General features: G+C 48.4%; 1 protein-coding gene across 1 annotated transcript in view; it reads right to left on the reverse strand.

Moving 5' to 3' along the window:
* The window catches only part of TTC39C (tetratricopeptide repeat domain 39C), a 93,965-nt gene that overhangs the window by 18,955 nt on the left and 59,001 nt on the right, over positions 1-16,009 (reverse strand). The window contains exon 7 of the mRNA XM_004579600.2: positions 2,045-2,138. Within this exon, the coding sequence (XP_004579657.1) occupies positions 2,045-2,138 (94 nt within the window). The remainder of the gene's footprint in view (positions 1-2,044; positions 2,139-16,009) is intronic.

The following is a 16,009-nucleotide window of genomic DNA, read 5'->3' on the forward strand; positions in this document are numbered from 1 at the left end:
GAACTCAAGTGCAAAGACCCAAGAACTTGAATCTTTTTTTTTTTTAATTTATTTATTTTTATTGTAAAGTCAGATACACAGAGAAGAGAAGAGAGAGGAAGATCCTCCATCCACTGGTTCACTCCCCAAGTGGACACAAAGGCTAGAGCTGTGCCAATCTGGAGCCAGGAGCCTCTTCCGGGTCTCCCATGTGAGCGCAGGGTCCCAAGGCTTTGGACCATCCTCGACTGCTTTCCCAGGTCACAAGCAGGGAGCTGGATGGGAAGTGGGCTACCAGGATTAATACTGATACCCATAAGGAATCCCAGCACATTTGAGGTGAGGACTTTAGCTGTTAGGCTACCACGCTGGGCCCCCAAGCTTTTGAATCTTTACTTGCTCCCTCCCAGGCTGCCCATTAGCAGGAAGCTGGAATCAGAAGAGAAGCTGGGACTCAAAACATCAACACTTGGATGTGGGCTATGGGCATCCCACGGGGTGTCTTCACCACTGTACCAAATACACACCTCAACAGCTAGGCTTTCCAATCAGGAGCCCAGACACATTGAATCATATATTACGGCTGCAAAACAGCTCCTGCGGGGTTCAGCTCACATGCAGATTTATTTTTTTATGGGATCATTCTTTATTTCCTCTTCCTTATCCATAAATAGTCATTTTATATTATTCTAATTATCCAGCTGCCAATCTTACGGTTTGCATTTTTCTTTAAGAGGATCCAGGAAGACGATCCAGATGCCAGCAGGTGACTGAACGGTCAGAGTCCCAGGGTGGAGAACTGCCAGGTGTCTCTGCTGCCATGCACTGCTTTGCCCCTCCACGTCCCTCTGTCCCTCTGCAGACACCTTCTGGAGGTCCATGGCTCTCCAGAGTCTGACCTCATCTTTCCATTCTGCTTTCTCCACTCCTTCTCCACTCGTGTATGGGATGTGACTTTGTAGAACTACAGCTAAGCTGAAACTTTATAGTGCAAAGTTGTTGTTCAGAAAAATTGGAGAAGGGGGATTACTTTACCTTCAACATCAGCATCCCATAATGAACACCAGTTCCAGTCCTGGCTCTCACTTCCAATCCAGCTCCCTCCTCACGCACATGGGGAGGCAGCAGAGGATGGCCCAAGGACGGGGACACCTGGCACTTACACGGGTGACCCACACAGACCTGCAGCTTCCTGCCTTCAGCCTGACCCAGTCCTGGCTGTTAAGGCCATTTGGGGGAATGAATCAGAACATGGAAGACTCTCTCTCGCCTTCTCTCTTTCCTCTCTCTCTCTCTCTCTCTCTCTCTCGATCTCTCTCGATCTCTGTTTCTCTGTCACTACCTCTATGCAACTGCCTTTCACATTTACAAAATCCATCTTTTTAAGAAATTGTGCTTTTGTCAACCTCAAACCTGTGTTTACCCTACTCAATGTAAGTGATAAAATGCTGCAGAAAAGGACTCTATCACGTGGAGTCTTAGATGGATGCGGGGGTGGTGGGGAGTCTTAGACACTGCCAAGTCCACTGACAAATGGATTCCCAGCAGAGGCCAAGGAGGAGACAGCTGGCAAGAGGCGCCCCTGGGGGTTTCCTACCCATCCTTGCCTCTAGACCCCCCAGTGGCTGCAGGAGGAGACACCCTCAGCCACAGGCAGACAACCCCCGCAGGGTTCAACCCCTGAGGCCTAAGAGCAGGTGGGCGGAGCTGTGACTGGAGCCTCTTCCTGTGCTGAGCTCTTCTCAAGCAAGCACTGGTGGGAAGGCAGAATCAAGTACTTTGAACTCTAGCTTGCAGTCTCACATCGTGGTTGCAAATGGGTCCTCATTGGGTTCACCTCAGGTTACTGGCAGATGAAACATTACAAACGACCAAAACCGTTCCACAGTGGCAACGAGCATCAGGCAGGGCAGAGCTGTTAGCCATGCCACCACACCATCGGTGTCCTTATGACCAGGCATGGCAAGAGGTTTGGCTGAGATGCACGCTGAGTAGCACTGCTAACAGGGAACTTGGCGCCTCAACCTCTGTAAAAGGAGAAGTCAGACAGGCATCTCGTATTTACCGATTTCATACAGACAGACATGCTGGATCTCTCTCTGGTCCACTGCGAGCTCCAAAGCTGTGTGGAAGGAAGTCAAGGCACTGTTGATCTGACACTGAAGAGAAAAGAGGAGAAAAGTTACTGATCAAGCTCCATCAGCTGCCAGCACTCGGAGGGGACTCACAGCCTAACAGTCACTTCGCACCGATGAAGTTTCGCGGAAGAGAGGTCTTTGGATTCTTCACTTACCAACTTGTGCGTTTCTGCAATTTGAAAGGGAAGGGGATGGGAGAGGGGACTCCCACCTGCTGGTTCACTCGCAAAGCCTTCAATGGTTCAGGGCTGGGTCAGGTCCAAGCTGCCAGTCGGGAACTCAATCTGACTTCTGCATGTGGGTGGCAGGGACCCACGTACACGTGAGCCATTCTCACCTGCTGCCTCTCAGGGTATGAATCAGCAGGAAGCAGGAATTAGAAGCGGAGCAGGGACCTGAACCCAGACCCTTGGAGAAGGGATTTGAGTGACTCAACTGGTACTCACTGTGCTGCCAAAAAGCCTGCTGCGATGCCAGTGGGTTAGCGATCACTGCTGTGAGGCTGACCCAGGCACAGGGCACATGGCTTCCCTAAGGCAGACAAGGTACCACCTTCTCCTCTGGCACTCTCTTCAGCCTGGGCAGCAAACAGGCTGTGACTGTTAATGTCCACTAATCTAGCTCTTTGTTAGCGGATGGCTTCCCAAAGCAAGGGGACAGTATTCCATCCTCCCGTGTGCACTCAGTGTTGGCCAGAGAGATTCCTGCTCCATCCTGAGCAGGTGCACCAAGGCCAGCCCTCTTCAGCCTCTCCCTTGGGTGGCCCAGCAGACTCTGCCCTTCAATCGCCTGCTGGGGTCTTACACCCAAAATGCTGTTCTCCAACATTCTGCAAATTCTCTCAGGATCCAGATGACACAGCCAACTTCAGTTTCCCCAAACGCTACCCAGAACTCAACAGTTTCCCAAATGTTTGTTCTGCTTTGTCCCGGGAAAACACAGTACTCACCCATCCCTCAAGGCTACCGTCTCTGCAGGGTCAGTGACCTGTGGGTCTTGGTTGTACAAAAAAAAAAGCTATACATAGTAGGGTATTCTGAGAGGGAACACATCCACACGTTTGTTACTCTCACTGAATTGTATTATCGCTAATCTTTTAATCATTCTAACATACACATTACACTTCATCATAGGTGGGTACATAGAAGAAAAATAAGGATATAGAAGATTCAGTACCCAGGCTGGCACCGTGGCATGGTAAGCTAGGCCTCCATCTGTCATGTCTGCATCCCATATGGGTGCTATCAAGTCCTGGCTGTTCCACTTTCAATCCAGCTCCCTGCTTATGGCCTGGGAAAGCAGGAAAGAGTGGCCACAGTCATCAGGTGCCTGTACCAACATGGGAGACCCCGAAGAAACTTCTGGCTCTGGGCTTCAGACTGGCTCAGTTCCTGAGACTGATGTATTTGGGGAATCAACCAGGAGATGGAAGATCTCTATCGCTTTCTCTCCTCCTCTCTCTGCCTTCCAAATAAACATAAATCTTAAACAAACAAAGAAGGTTCAGGACAATATGTGGTTTCAGGCACCCACTCGGGATGCATCCCCTGTGGATCACAGTGGACCTGTACACGTTGCATTTGTCTTTCCACCGAAGTGCTCCTTCAAAGTCTGCCAAGCAGATGCTACAGCACTTGATAAGAACATCTAAAAGAGCCACCCACATAGGCACTGAGGTGGTAGATATCATGTCTCCTTTTTTTAAAGAGATTTATTTATTTCCATTGCAAAGTCAGATATACAGAGAGGAAGATCTTCCATCCGATGATTCACTCCCCAAGTGACCGCAATGGAGCCAGGAACTTCCTGCAGGTCTCCCACGCAGGCGCAGGGTCCCAAGGCTTTGGGCCGTCCTTGACTGCTTTCCCAGGCCACAAGCAGGAAGCTGGATGGGAAGCGGGGCCTCCAGGATTAAAACTGGCACCCATATGGGATCCCGGCATGTTCAAGGTGAAAATTTTAGCTGCTAAGCTACCACGCTGGGCCCTCACGTTTCATTTATAAGTAACAGTCTGGTGCAGCCTGCCCAGGGTAGCACACGTGGGTTGGGGTATTCCCACCTTGCTCCAGCTGGAAAGGGGCTGCCTTCCTTGTGGGATCAGCAGGCTGGGGCCTTCCCTCATCCCTCCATCGCTCCCACATAACACCATTGCCATACCACCAACACACTGCCCCATGCGGCCTGGGGCTTTTCTCTCCACCAAGGAGCAAGCCTGGGACAGAAAGGTCCTGGAAGAGAAGCTGTAGGCTCTGTGGAGGCCCAGCCCAGGCTCCCAGCCCCGACCTGCTCACTCTAGGTTCCTGGAGGTAGCTCCAGGGACACAAAGGAATGAGGGCACCTGTGAGTCAGGTGACCTTGAGGGCAGCCCGGGACTCGGGAAGGCTGGAAGCCAAAAGACTCATTGGCCAAGGCCACGGCTGGACTCATCAATGTCTGGGTTCCAAAGTCCCAAAGTCCCACCGCAGACTGCTGCCAGGATGGTTCCAGCTATAGCAGTGTCGCCTCACTGCACCCTGAATTCTACATCCTGGACTGTGGGAGTGGTCTACAGGAACCCCTCTGGAGAGCATGGCAAGTCCTTGCCTCTGTAGCCCCATATTCCAAGGGCACAGCCCAAGTACAAAAGGCCAAGGAGGTCAAAATCAAACCCATCTTTCATGATGCATGCATACAGACAGCTGTTCATTACATCTGGTCTCTACCTTCTCCCTTTTGGCACTCACAATTTTCTTACATTAAACATGCACTCAGCACATTCCCCAGGAACCACAGCATTCGGGCTGCTGCTGGACACACAGCGAATGGCACTCAGGCAACACATACAGCTACCGCCACTTAGCTGTCCCCAGCTGTGGGTGCAGTGCATGGCTGAGAAATGCCACCAAGCCCCTCAGAGGACAGAAAAGAATGTGGCTGGAAGCTGACCAAGGAACCACTATGCTAGGCTGTGTAGACACTAAAATGAATCAAAATAAGGCTTTGCATGCAAGGAAAGAAGGTAGCAGGCAAGGATACCTGAATTAACATCCTTTCTCCCAACCCTTTCAAAGATGTTATACGGTGCACAGGGGTATTAGTTTCACTTGCAGATGACGAAGATGAAGTTCAAAGAAGTTAAGGAGCTCGGTTAAATCTGTCTCCAAAGTCTGTTTTCTTCATAGCATATGCATGCAAGTGTGAGTAAATGAAGGCTCTTGTGACAAAGGATCACGTGGGGGTGTCTGCGTGTAGCCACACGCAGTCCCATGCAGAGGAAGGCAGGGCTAGGCCTTCAGGGCAGTGCTGAAGACCTTACTTGGAGGGCACGATGGCTCAGTTGGCTAAATCTGTCAATTCAGAGTGCTGGGATCCTATTCGGGCGCTGGTTCATGTCCTGGCTGCTCTGCTTCCCATCCAGCTCCTTGCATGTGGCCTGGGAAAGCAGTGGAGGACGGCCCAAAACCTAGGGATCCTGCACTGGTGTCGTGGTCTTAGGCAGCGAGTTCAGGGTCAGGAGCTTGGAAGCCGCTCTTCCTCCACCTACATGGTCCTTTCTGTCCACTGGGGACGCTTATCTATCATCACCTGGAACCTGAGACGGGGTATGATTGTGTTGTTGTTAACCACTCCCCTCTCGAGCCCCCATAAGGGCCCAGGATAGGAAGGGGCTTGCTCTCTTGGTCATGTGCTTCCATAGCTCTTGCTCACCGACTCTTGGCCTCCCTAGCACCTCCGTGCTCTCTGGCTTCCCGTGGACAGATTCCAAGGACAGGTAGCCCCTGAACACAGCCCCTATGTCTGTATTCCTTACCCTCTGTTCACTGCTTGGGTGGGACAGTGAAGGTGTGAATACTAAGATGCTTTGTATTTCTAATCTGTATTTTCAAGTTTCCAGGAGAGCTGAGGCCTAGCAGTAGTGGAATGTGGGCAGAGAAGCCAGGAAAAGGTGAATGCTTGCATTTTTTAAAGTGTGTCCAGGTTGTTCGCTATCTGTCTTAGCATAATTTATACTGCATGGAAGCTGGAATGTCAGTCTTTACTTTAACAGACATGCTTTTGGTAATGACTGTTTGTTCCTCTCAGGGTTTCGACTAGATTGCCATGCGGACTCGTCACTGGCTGATTTCTAGTGGGCCCTGCCATCACCAGGCTTGGTTAATAAAGACCCCTTAATGTGTAATAGACTTGTCTGGTGTGATGTCTCTAACAACCCACAACAACGGGAGACCCAGAAGAGGCTCTTGTCTCCTGGCTTCGAATCAGCTCAGCTCTGGATATTGCATTCATTAAGCGAGTAAACCAGGGGATGGAAGATCTTTCTACCTCTCCTCTCTGCAAATATGCATTTCCAATAAAAAATAAATAAATAAATCATTAAAACAAAATAAAGACCTTACTTGGGATGTCCAGGCCCCATGTTGGAGTGCCTGGTCTTGGCTCTGCCCTCTATACCTGCTTCCAGCTCAGATGTACCCCAAGAGGTTCAAGTAGTTGGGTCCCTGCTGCCCAGCTGGGAGACCCGGGGGGCTCCCTGGCCCTGGGTTCTGGCTGTTGTGGGCATTTGGGGAGTGAAGCAGCAGATGAGAGATCCCTGTTGTCTCTCTGCCTTTCAAATAAAATAATTTTTTAAACGTAAAGGTATACAATAAAAGGAGAAGAGCCAGTGCCATGACACAGTGGGTTAAGCCACCACTGGCAGCGCTAACACCGTATCACATACAAGCACCAGTTTGAGTCCCAATTGCTCTACTTTTTTCTTTTTTAAAAGATTTATTTATTTTTACTGGAAAGTCAGATATAGAAAGGAGAGACAGAGAGAAACACCTTCCATTCACTGGTTCACTCCCCAAGTGGCTGTAATGGCTAACGTTGAGATAATCCAAAACCAGGAGCTAGCAGCTTCTTTGGGGTCTCCCACGTGCATGCAGGGTTCCAAGGCCTTGAGTCATCCTACCACTCTTCCGGGCCACAAGTAGGGACCTGGATGGGAAGCAGGGTCACCAGGACACAAACTGGCACTGGTATGGAATCCTGGCACGTGCGAGGCAAGAACTTTAGCCACTAGGCTACAGCACTGGGCCCAGCTGCTCTACTTCTGATCCAGCTCCTGTTAATGACCTGGGAGGGCAGCTGAGGATGGCTCAAATCACTGGGACCCAGCACCAACCACATGGTGAGCTCCTGGCTCCTGGCTTTGGATTGGTATAGCTCCAGTTGTAGTGCCATTTGGGGAAGGAACCAATGGATGGAAGGTTTCCCTCTGTGTGTCTCTCCATCTCTCTGTAGCTCTGCCTTTCAAATAAATAAATAATTTTTTTTTTAAAAGAAAAGGGCTAAGGCTGGCACAGACAAGGCATGGACTCTCCCCTGCAGCCTTGGAGGGAGCCACGCCTGCCAGTGCCTTGACTTTGGCCCTGGTGCCCACAGTGTGTAAGGACAAATGTCTGCTTTAAGGCCCCCAGTCTGTGGTAAGTTCTTATATGATCTTGGCAAACAAATACTGTTTGCTTCTTTCTCTAAACAGCAAAGTCTGCAGAAAGGACTGACACAGACCTTGAACTTTCCAAGGTCCTGTCATGGGCCTCTGTGACGTGGTCCCAGAGACAAGCACAGCCACAGGGCTGGCCCTTGGGCTGCCCCGATCCCCCAGAGAAACCGCAGTCAGCAGCCTTGGAAACAGCACAAACACACCAGCCTCTACTTTCACCAAACTAACTTGCGACAAAGGAAAAATAAAAAGATGCATGCAAGTTTCTATGAGCACAGAATCAAAGGAGAATTAGCCTCCATTTGACACTCAACTCATAACTTCATTTAGGAAAAAAAAACAAAAACAACGCAGAGCTTGGCTTGAAAAGAGCACAGATTTAGCTGCCCCAGACAGAAGAGTCAAACCACTCCCTCCACCCCCTACCCTCAGTTGGGAAAGGGGAGAAGTCACTGGGAAGAGAAGCCAGCCGGAAGTCAATGCCGTAGACAGCACATGCCCCTCCCTCCTTGACGTCACACATGCTCATTACGTTCCAGATGAAACCCTGTGGCACAGTCCCTGTGTTCTATATTTTTGTGAATTTCAAAAAGAAAACCTGCGAGACTTTTCCTGATGTAGGGCGAACACTGTGTTTCTGCATCATCTGCACTTGCTCCCCAAGCAATGTAGAGATGTTTAAAGAGCCCTCTGCTGGCCGAGTGGAGATACTGCGACAAATGTGCTTCATGGCAAGCTTGCCCGAAAACCATTGACGACCGGGGCCCCCCCCCGAGAGACATATCCGTCAAATTCTAGACGCTATGACACACTCTTCATAATTTTGGCCAAATCAGAAGACATTCTTCCTGCTTCAAGTCAGTTTCAGAAATTTTTTTAAAAGGAATCTTTCGCTCTGGAACTCAGAAAACCAATCTATTAAGAGCCATATTCTTGAAACAAACAACAACAAAATGGTAGATAATATCTGTATTATTTCTGTCCTTTACAAGCCAAATAAATGTGTCAATGTTCCTCGTATTTCAAAGAAGCAATTATGTAAAGTTGTTCAATGTGATATAATAGTATTCTAATTGGTTAAGTAGCTTAATGATTAGGCAAACTAGTTAAAAAGATTAGGGGTTGCTGCACTGCATAGAACACACACAGGCACACACCTGTATGCACACACTTGGTGGGTACACTGAACTTTGAAGCCCAAATGAACAGAAACACATTTTCTGGCTAGCAGAAAAAGAAAACTGTTGTTTATCTTTCTTGCTTTATTTGAGAGTGTACAGTAAAAGGGATTTTTTCAAATTATTTTTGTATTATTTTAGCTTTAATTGTGCTGTCCTACATGAAACAGAGCTGCTCTGCTTTCCCTGTCAGAGACGGCAAGGGCATTCTCAGCCTTTTGTTTATGTGCAGAACTTACAAAGAATTAAGTTTTATCCCATTCTGTGAAAAAAAAAAAAAGAAAAAGAAAAAGAAAAGAGCACAGAAAATGGGCTCACTAAAAAAAAAAGCCACAAAGCCAAGAGTGAGAACCACACAGAACACACTGACAAGCCGTGCCTGTCACACACCCTCGTGAGCCTCAGGTTCTGCCCCAGGAAAATGAGACAACGTCGGCTGGCTCTGTTTGCTCCCCGTGGAAGCCACACAAAAGCCACACAGCTGTGCCAAATCACACAGTGCACTTGTCGCTAGCCTGAAATCTGCAGTCTGCAGCCCCTACTCGGTGACTACAGAGGGAGCAAGTTCTCCAGTTACTTAAGCCTTGTTCCTTTTGTAAATAATAATAAATTAAATCAGTTGTGTATTTGAAAGCCAGAGAGAGAAAGACTGATTTTTCCATCTACTGATTCATTCCCTGATGCCCTCCACAGCAGGGGACAGGCCAAGCTGAAGCCAGGAGCCAGAAACTCCATGTGCAGATATAGCACAGGTGGCAGAAACTCAAGTACTGGAGCCGTCACCAGCTGCTTCCCACACCAGCAAGAATCTGGAATTGGGCAGAGTTAGGGCTCAAACACAGACATCCCAAGGGGATCTTAAGCCTTATATCAACCCCCTACCCCTTGAACCCTGCTGCACCGTAAGTAACACTTACGGTGGTTGTGGATTGGATTTGCTGCTCCATCTTATCCTGTACCCCAGTGTTGCTAGTACACAGGAAAGCTCCAGATGCTTGCAATATTACTTTGGTCTCCATCACATGATTATGTGCTCAGAAAGTGCCATTTCTATCTCTTAGATTTTCCATGGAAATATTCAAACCATTTTCAAATAATGCCCGTGTTGTACCTTCCCCCAGAGAAGACTTACACATCAACTAGCCAGGAGCAGCCAAGACAACAGGGAACAACAGGTGCAGCCCGCATCCTGGCAACACTCTTGTCTTCCGCCAGGATCTTCCTAAATGTCTCCCTTGAAACACAGTTTGCTGCAGGCTGTTTCTAGATGCCATTAACACACACACACACACACATACACACAACCAGAAAGCTTAACTTGCCATTTAGGAATAGCTAACACTTTCATTTTAAGAAATCAGGATAGAGTAGTGCCTTTCACTATCACTGATAGGATTGTAAGGGCTTATCAATTACTTCCTTAGTGCAGGGCTAAGAACTAAGTTCTCTGAGTCTGACCCACAATTATCTTTGGAGTAAGTCAGACCCAGTCAGGCTCTCATAGGGCATTTAAAAATATTCTGCATAGCTGAAGCATTTGCGTTAAAGGCTAAGACATCTGTGTAACCTTTTGAGGTAACTGGGTGGGCCTGGCTTTGGCAAGTGCATAATGTAACAACGAATAATAAACTTCCAGCAACGCTCTCAAGTTGCAGCACTCCATAATCAACATGATTTTGGTTTTAGAAATAGTTAGAAAATTTCTAGCTATTGTTTATACTCCCAGTGGATGCCTGCGGCCAGATGATGCTGGGTTCATGAGTCCCCTGGGCAGAGGATCTGGTGGGCTTGGGTCACCTGGCCCAGGTATTTTGGCTCACATGAACAGTAGGTGCTGGGTTCGTGAGCCCCAGGGGTGGAGGGTATGGTGGGGCTTGAGTACCCTGGCCTGGATCCTGTGGCCTGCCTGAGTGGTGGGTGCTTGTTTTGTGAGACCTGGGGATAGGGGACCTGACGAGGTTCATGTCACTTGGGCCTGGTGCTTGGTCATGTCCACGAGTAAAAAAGGCCTACCTGTGGACACAGACCCTGATGTACATGGAGAATATGGCAGCCCATTTGGTTCCGTTGTAGAACAAGGAGAACAGAGCAAATTGGACAACTACGCCTGCAGGTGACGACAGCAAGAATCTGGGTGAATGGAGACTTGAGGTCGACTACATCAGCCAGTGGCATTAAGAGGACTGCGTCACCTTTGGAACAGCTTTGCAGATCTATCCATACCACTTGATCAGAACCCTCAGAACATGCACTATAACTGGACTCTGGATTGATATTGGGTGGCGGTTCCCCATCCCTGGGTGCTAGAACATCCGGGAGGCAGGTGTGGACTCCTGCTTCCTCTTCCCACTTCCCTCAGAGACAAGAAGAAATGGAGAATTAGGAGGCAGTGATTTTACCTACGTTTCTCTGATCCTCGATCCTGCCCACCCTGATCAACTGTGCAATTACCATCAAAGAAATAAAAAATTAAAAAAGAAAGAAACTGGCATAAATAAGTGGTCCTTCAGAAAGCCTCATGTTGTTTGCTGATTTATTCGAAAGGTAGAGAGACAGAGGGAGGGGGTAGAGAGAGATCTTCTACTCCTTGATTCTTTCTTCAAATGCCTCCAACAGCTAAGGCTCATTCAAGCCAACACTAAGAACGAGAAATTGAATCTAGGTATCCCAGGTGGTGGCAGAGCGAGGCATGCTTCAGCTGTCACCTGCTTCACGCAGGGTGTGTGTAGCAGGAAGCTGGACTCAGACACCGACTGGGACTCACAGGAGCCCATGCATCACATAGCAATGTCCCAAGTGCTGTGCCAACACTTCTTGTCTTAAAAATGAATTAGTGTCACCTGTTACTACTGCTAGGCAATAACTCATGACACTGTTTTCCAGCATTCAGAATGAGCACTCACAGTAAGTGGCAATTAAGTTTCCCAGCGACATTTCAGACTCACCAGGAGAAATTCCAGACTTATCAAGCAAGTATAATTAAGAACTGCGTAAATGAAGATTCTACCAAAACATACGATGACAAACTCTTGTCTAAAATCCACACACAAGGAGGATTTTTGGAGAGAGCAGAAACAGGAAAATAAAACATGAAGGCTTGGAAGGACCCAAGGCCACACTTCCCATGCAATTTAAAAAATGTAAGATATTCTCCTTGTGAAGTGCCACATTCAAATACTTTGAACATCCCTTTGAAGGTAAATATCTCAAAGTAAAAACATGAGGGCACAAAATTGCCTGATACTTCCCTGAGTAAGCACATTAGTCCTGGGCTCCAACAGTCTCGCAGGTCGTTCTTTTCAAACAACTTCACCAGCCATGTCACATAGACCAAGAAGAAATTAGTGAATCCAGCTCCCAAGCAAAGAGGCCCCATCTCCAGGATGCCAAGAGAAACAGAAATGGACCCAGGGCCAAGTTCTTCTGGCACAGAATATGGCACCACAGGGACATGGAGCTTCAGACTTGCCCGAATCTGTAACACATGCAAGAGGCGTCTACCCAACAGCAGGTGTCTTTTGCACCAGCTCCAGAGATGCTGCACTATGAGCAACAACAAAGGTCACAAACACATGTGTTTCAGCTCAGAGCTGACCTGCCGGCACTGAAAGCACACTGGATTCTCTCCTCGCACTGGGTTAAACACCACAGAAGAGAGGCAGTGAGAGCTCAGAATACAAGGCTTTCCCTGCTAGGGCTGCTGCGAAGGCTGTTCCCCCCCTCGGCAGCTGTCAGGTGCATACTGGAGTCTGGGAATCTTCAACTCTGTTAGATTTAAAAAAGTGTTTTTTTCTCATAAAACATAGGCACAATCTGCTAATGTTGCTTTAAGTAAGTAGGAAGCAAAAAAAATAATAATAATACAGACAAAAGTCATGTGATGCTTTATGGACAAAAAGCAGCAAACTGAGAGAAAGAGAAAGCCAGTGTGAGTGGGGTGGGGGGAGAGAGAGAAGACTGAGATACCTACTATTCACAAAGCATCTGGTTGCTAAATAAACATGAACGAATCATGCAAAGAACTGGAGTGTTAAATGTACATGAGAACTCAACACCCTCCAGGTCGGAGTCTGATCACCCCCTGGTGACATCCACTCTGGCAGGATGTGTCCTCTACTCAATAAATACCTATGAGACTCTGCCCATCTGCACACATTTTTAAAAGTACCCTTATACATTTGAAGAAGCAAGGAAGCCACCCCCTGTGCTGGTGACCACACAGGGTGGGGGAGTTTGCAGAAGTAGCAGGGGTCCAGTTCATCTAGGACCTTGTAGGCCAGTATAAGAATGTGGGAGGTGGGCTTTAGTGCAATGGTTAAATCACCATGGGGAGCGGCTGCATGCCATGTGGGAGTCTGTGCTTAGAGAGCTGACCACTTGGTATCTCATCCAGTTTCTTGATAACATGCGCTCTGGAAGGCAGCAGGTGATGGCGTCAGCAGGTTGATTAAGCACAGACCAGAGCACAGAGCCAGGGGTCAGACCAGACAACGCTATCATCATCTAGAAGAAAAACACTGGTTAGACTGGGGAGGTTGGGGTTGTGGGGTATAGGGCTCCTAATCAGTTAATAAAACTCCACATGTAACAAAATGATCAACACGAGACATGAAAAAGCACTGAACCGTCACCGGTACAACCAACTGGTAAATCACACACAGCTTTTTGCACCCTTGGGAGGTTCTGAGGGGAATTTCCATGTGTTTTTCCTGGTCTGGATAAATCCCCATATGTTCTTCCTGGGTTGGATAAATTCCCAGTATAAGAACTTCTTCCCGTAATGAGTGACAGAACTTTCCAATGAATAATTACAATGCAAGAGTCAACTGATGTAAATGGTCCACAATTATAGGCAACGGCAATATGTGAACAGTAGCTGTTAGTGGGATCCAAGATTTTTATGTGCTCCTTGAGGCAGTTTTGCATTTTACTATGCTCTGAAATGAACATGAACTGTTCAGACAGAACAAGGTGCTGGGCAACACGCATAGGGATGCAGAGCCTTTAGGTAAAGCTGCTTGAATAAACTGGTGGCACAGTGGCCAAGCTGCCACTCCTTGGGGGGCCATCTCAACCACCTGTGGGCGTTGCTGAGGGCAACAGATCTCCGCAGGCAGACCCCTGAATGACAGGCTGCTTGGCTGAGCCCCCTCAGATGGGCCCCATCTTTGTGCATCCTGTCTCCCAGATTTCCTCATCTGTTTCCAGTTATCACCACCCACTATCCACTCATCCAGAACTTTCCTTTGTATGGCATCACATGACTATCTTTGCAGGTACCCCTACCTCTGCCAGTACACTTCAGTTGTAAGTTTCTTGTGGGCAGGAACTTTCTTAAATATTTTTCTTGATCTCCACCACAAGGTATTTTACACTAGAGGCAATAAGGATCCAATTTATACATTATACACAATAATGGTTCTCACAGCTATGTTTTCAGCAATTCCACGTGGGTGAGTGGAATTCCCTTCCAATTCATCGCTAATGGCCAAGGAACTGAATAATGCACCAGTTTCAGGATTTCTTTGGTCTTGCAAGAGTTATGTACATGACTTTGACAGTACGTGATGGGAAGTGGAGGTTACACTGCAGACACAATTTTGTCCAAACAGGAAAGTAACACTTGAGAAGCCCCATGTCACCTCCCCATGTGACATCACTTAAGGCTGACATCAGTCTGCATGAGCAGGACTGCCCTTCCACAGATGAAGACAAGAACTCCAGCTCAGCAGCTTGGCCAGTCACCTGAAGAGCCCATCTTGAGATAGGCCTGATGCTTTCTACTGCACCAAGATGCCTTTTAAAATCATGGAAGAGCAGCTGAAGACAAAACGCAGAAAACTAATCAGGAAATAGACTTACGTTAAAAACACTATCATACAGTGGGCACTGTGGCATAATGGGTGAGGCCACTCCCTGAGATGCTGTCATCCCATATGGGTGCCAGATTGTACCCCAGCTGTTTCATTTCAGATCCAGCTCCACGCTGATGTGCCTGGGAAAAACAGTGGAAGATGACCTAACTGCTTGGGCTCCTATGCCAAGGGAGACTCACAGATGAAGCTCTTGGCTCCTGGCTTCAGCTTGGCCCAGTCTCAGCCACTGTGGTCATCTGAGGAGTGACCCAGTGGATGGAAGATGAGACTCTCCAAGTGTGCTAAAATCTTGGCCATACCTTCAAGTGGGTGGCACAGGAATTGCCTAGCCATTTGCTAATTGGCTGAGATACAGGTTCCCACCCAGACAAGCAGTCAGGGAGCGGTAGCTTAAAAACCCAAGACTCAGGCCCAGCGTAGTAGCTTAGCGGCTAAAGTCCTTGCCTTGCATGCACCAGAATCCCATATGGATGCCGGTTCTAATACCGGCAGCCCCGCTTCCCATCCAGCTCCCTGCTTGTGGCCTGGGAAAGCAGTTGAGGACAGCCCAAAGCCTTGGGACCCTGCATGCATGTGGGAGACCCGGAAAGGCTCCGGGGTCCTGGCTTTGGATCAGTGCAGCACCGGCTGTTGTGATCACTTGGGGAGTCAATCATTGGATGGAAGATCTTCCTTTCTGTCTCTCTTCCTCTCTGTATATTTATATCTGACTTTGCAATAAAAAATAATTTAAAATAAAAGAAACTAGGTTGGCATTTTTGACTGGTAAAATTTTAATTTACCCTAAGTTAGGTTTAAGGGACAAATGTGCTTGGATATTTAGAGTCCAAACTTGTACAGAAAACTCAGTACAGGAATTCCATATGATATTATAAGAAAACATGATATTTCATAGAATAGGACTGAATGAATAAGAGGTTAGGTCAGAGTGAGAAATACAATTTGTTAGAGTTGGATTCCGCAGTTGCTCAGAGCTCAACAAGTAGACACTGGCATTAGCCAAAGGAAAAACAGGCAGGAATTAGAAACACGGGACTGCGGGACTGCGGGACTGCGGGACTGGGGGACTGCGGGACTGGGGGACTGGGGGACTGGGGGACTGCGGGACTGCGGGACTGCGGGACTGCGGGACTGGGGGACTGCGGGACTGCGGGACTGCGGGACTGCGGGACTGGGGGACTGCGGGACTGGGGGACTGCGGGACTGCGGGACTGCGGGACTGCGGGACTGCGGGACTGGGGGACTGCGGGACTGCGGGACTGCGGGACTGCGGGATTTCGGGACTGCGGGACTGCGGGATTTCGGGACTGGGGAACTGCGGGACTGCGGGACTGCGGGACTGGGGGACTAGGGGACTGCGGGACTGCGGG

Source organism: Ochotona princeps, chromosome 18 (genome assembly GCF_030435755.1).
Source record: "Ochotona princeps isolate mOchPri1 chromosome 18, mOchPri1.hap1, whole genome shotgun sequence".
NCBI classification, from domain to species: domain Eukaryota; kingdom Metazoa; phylum Chordata; class Mammalia; order Lagomorpha; family Ochotonidae; genus Ochotona; species Ochotona princeps.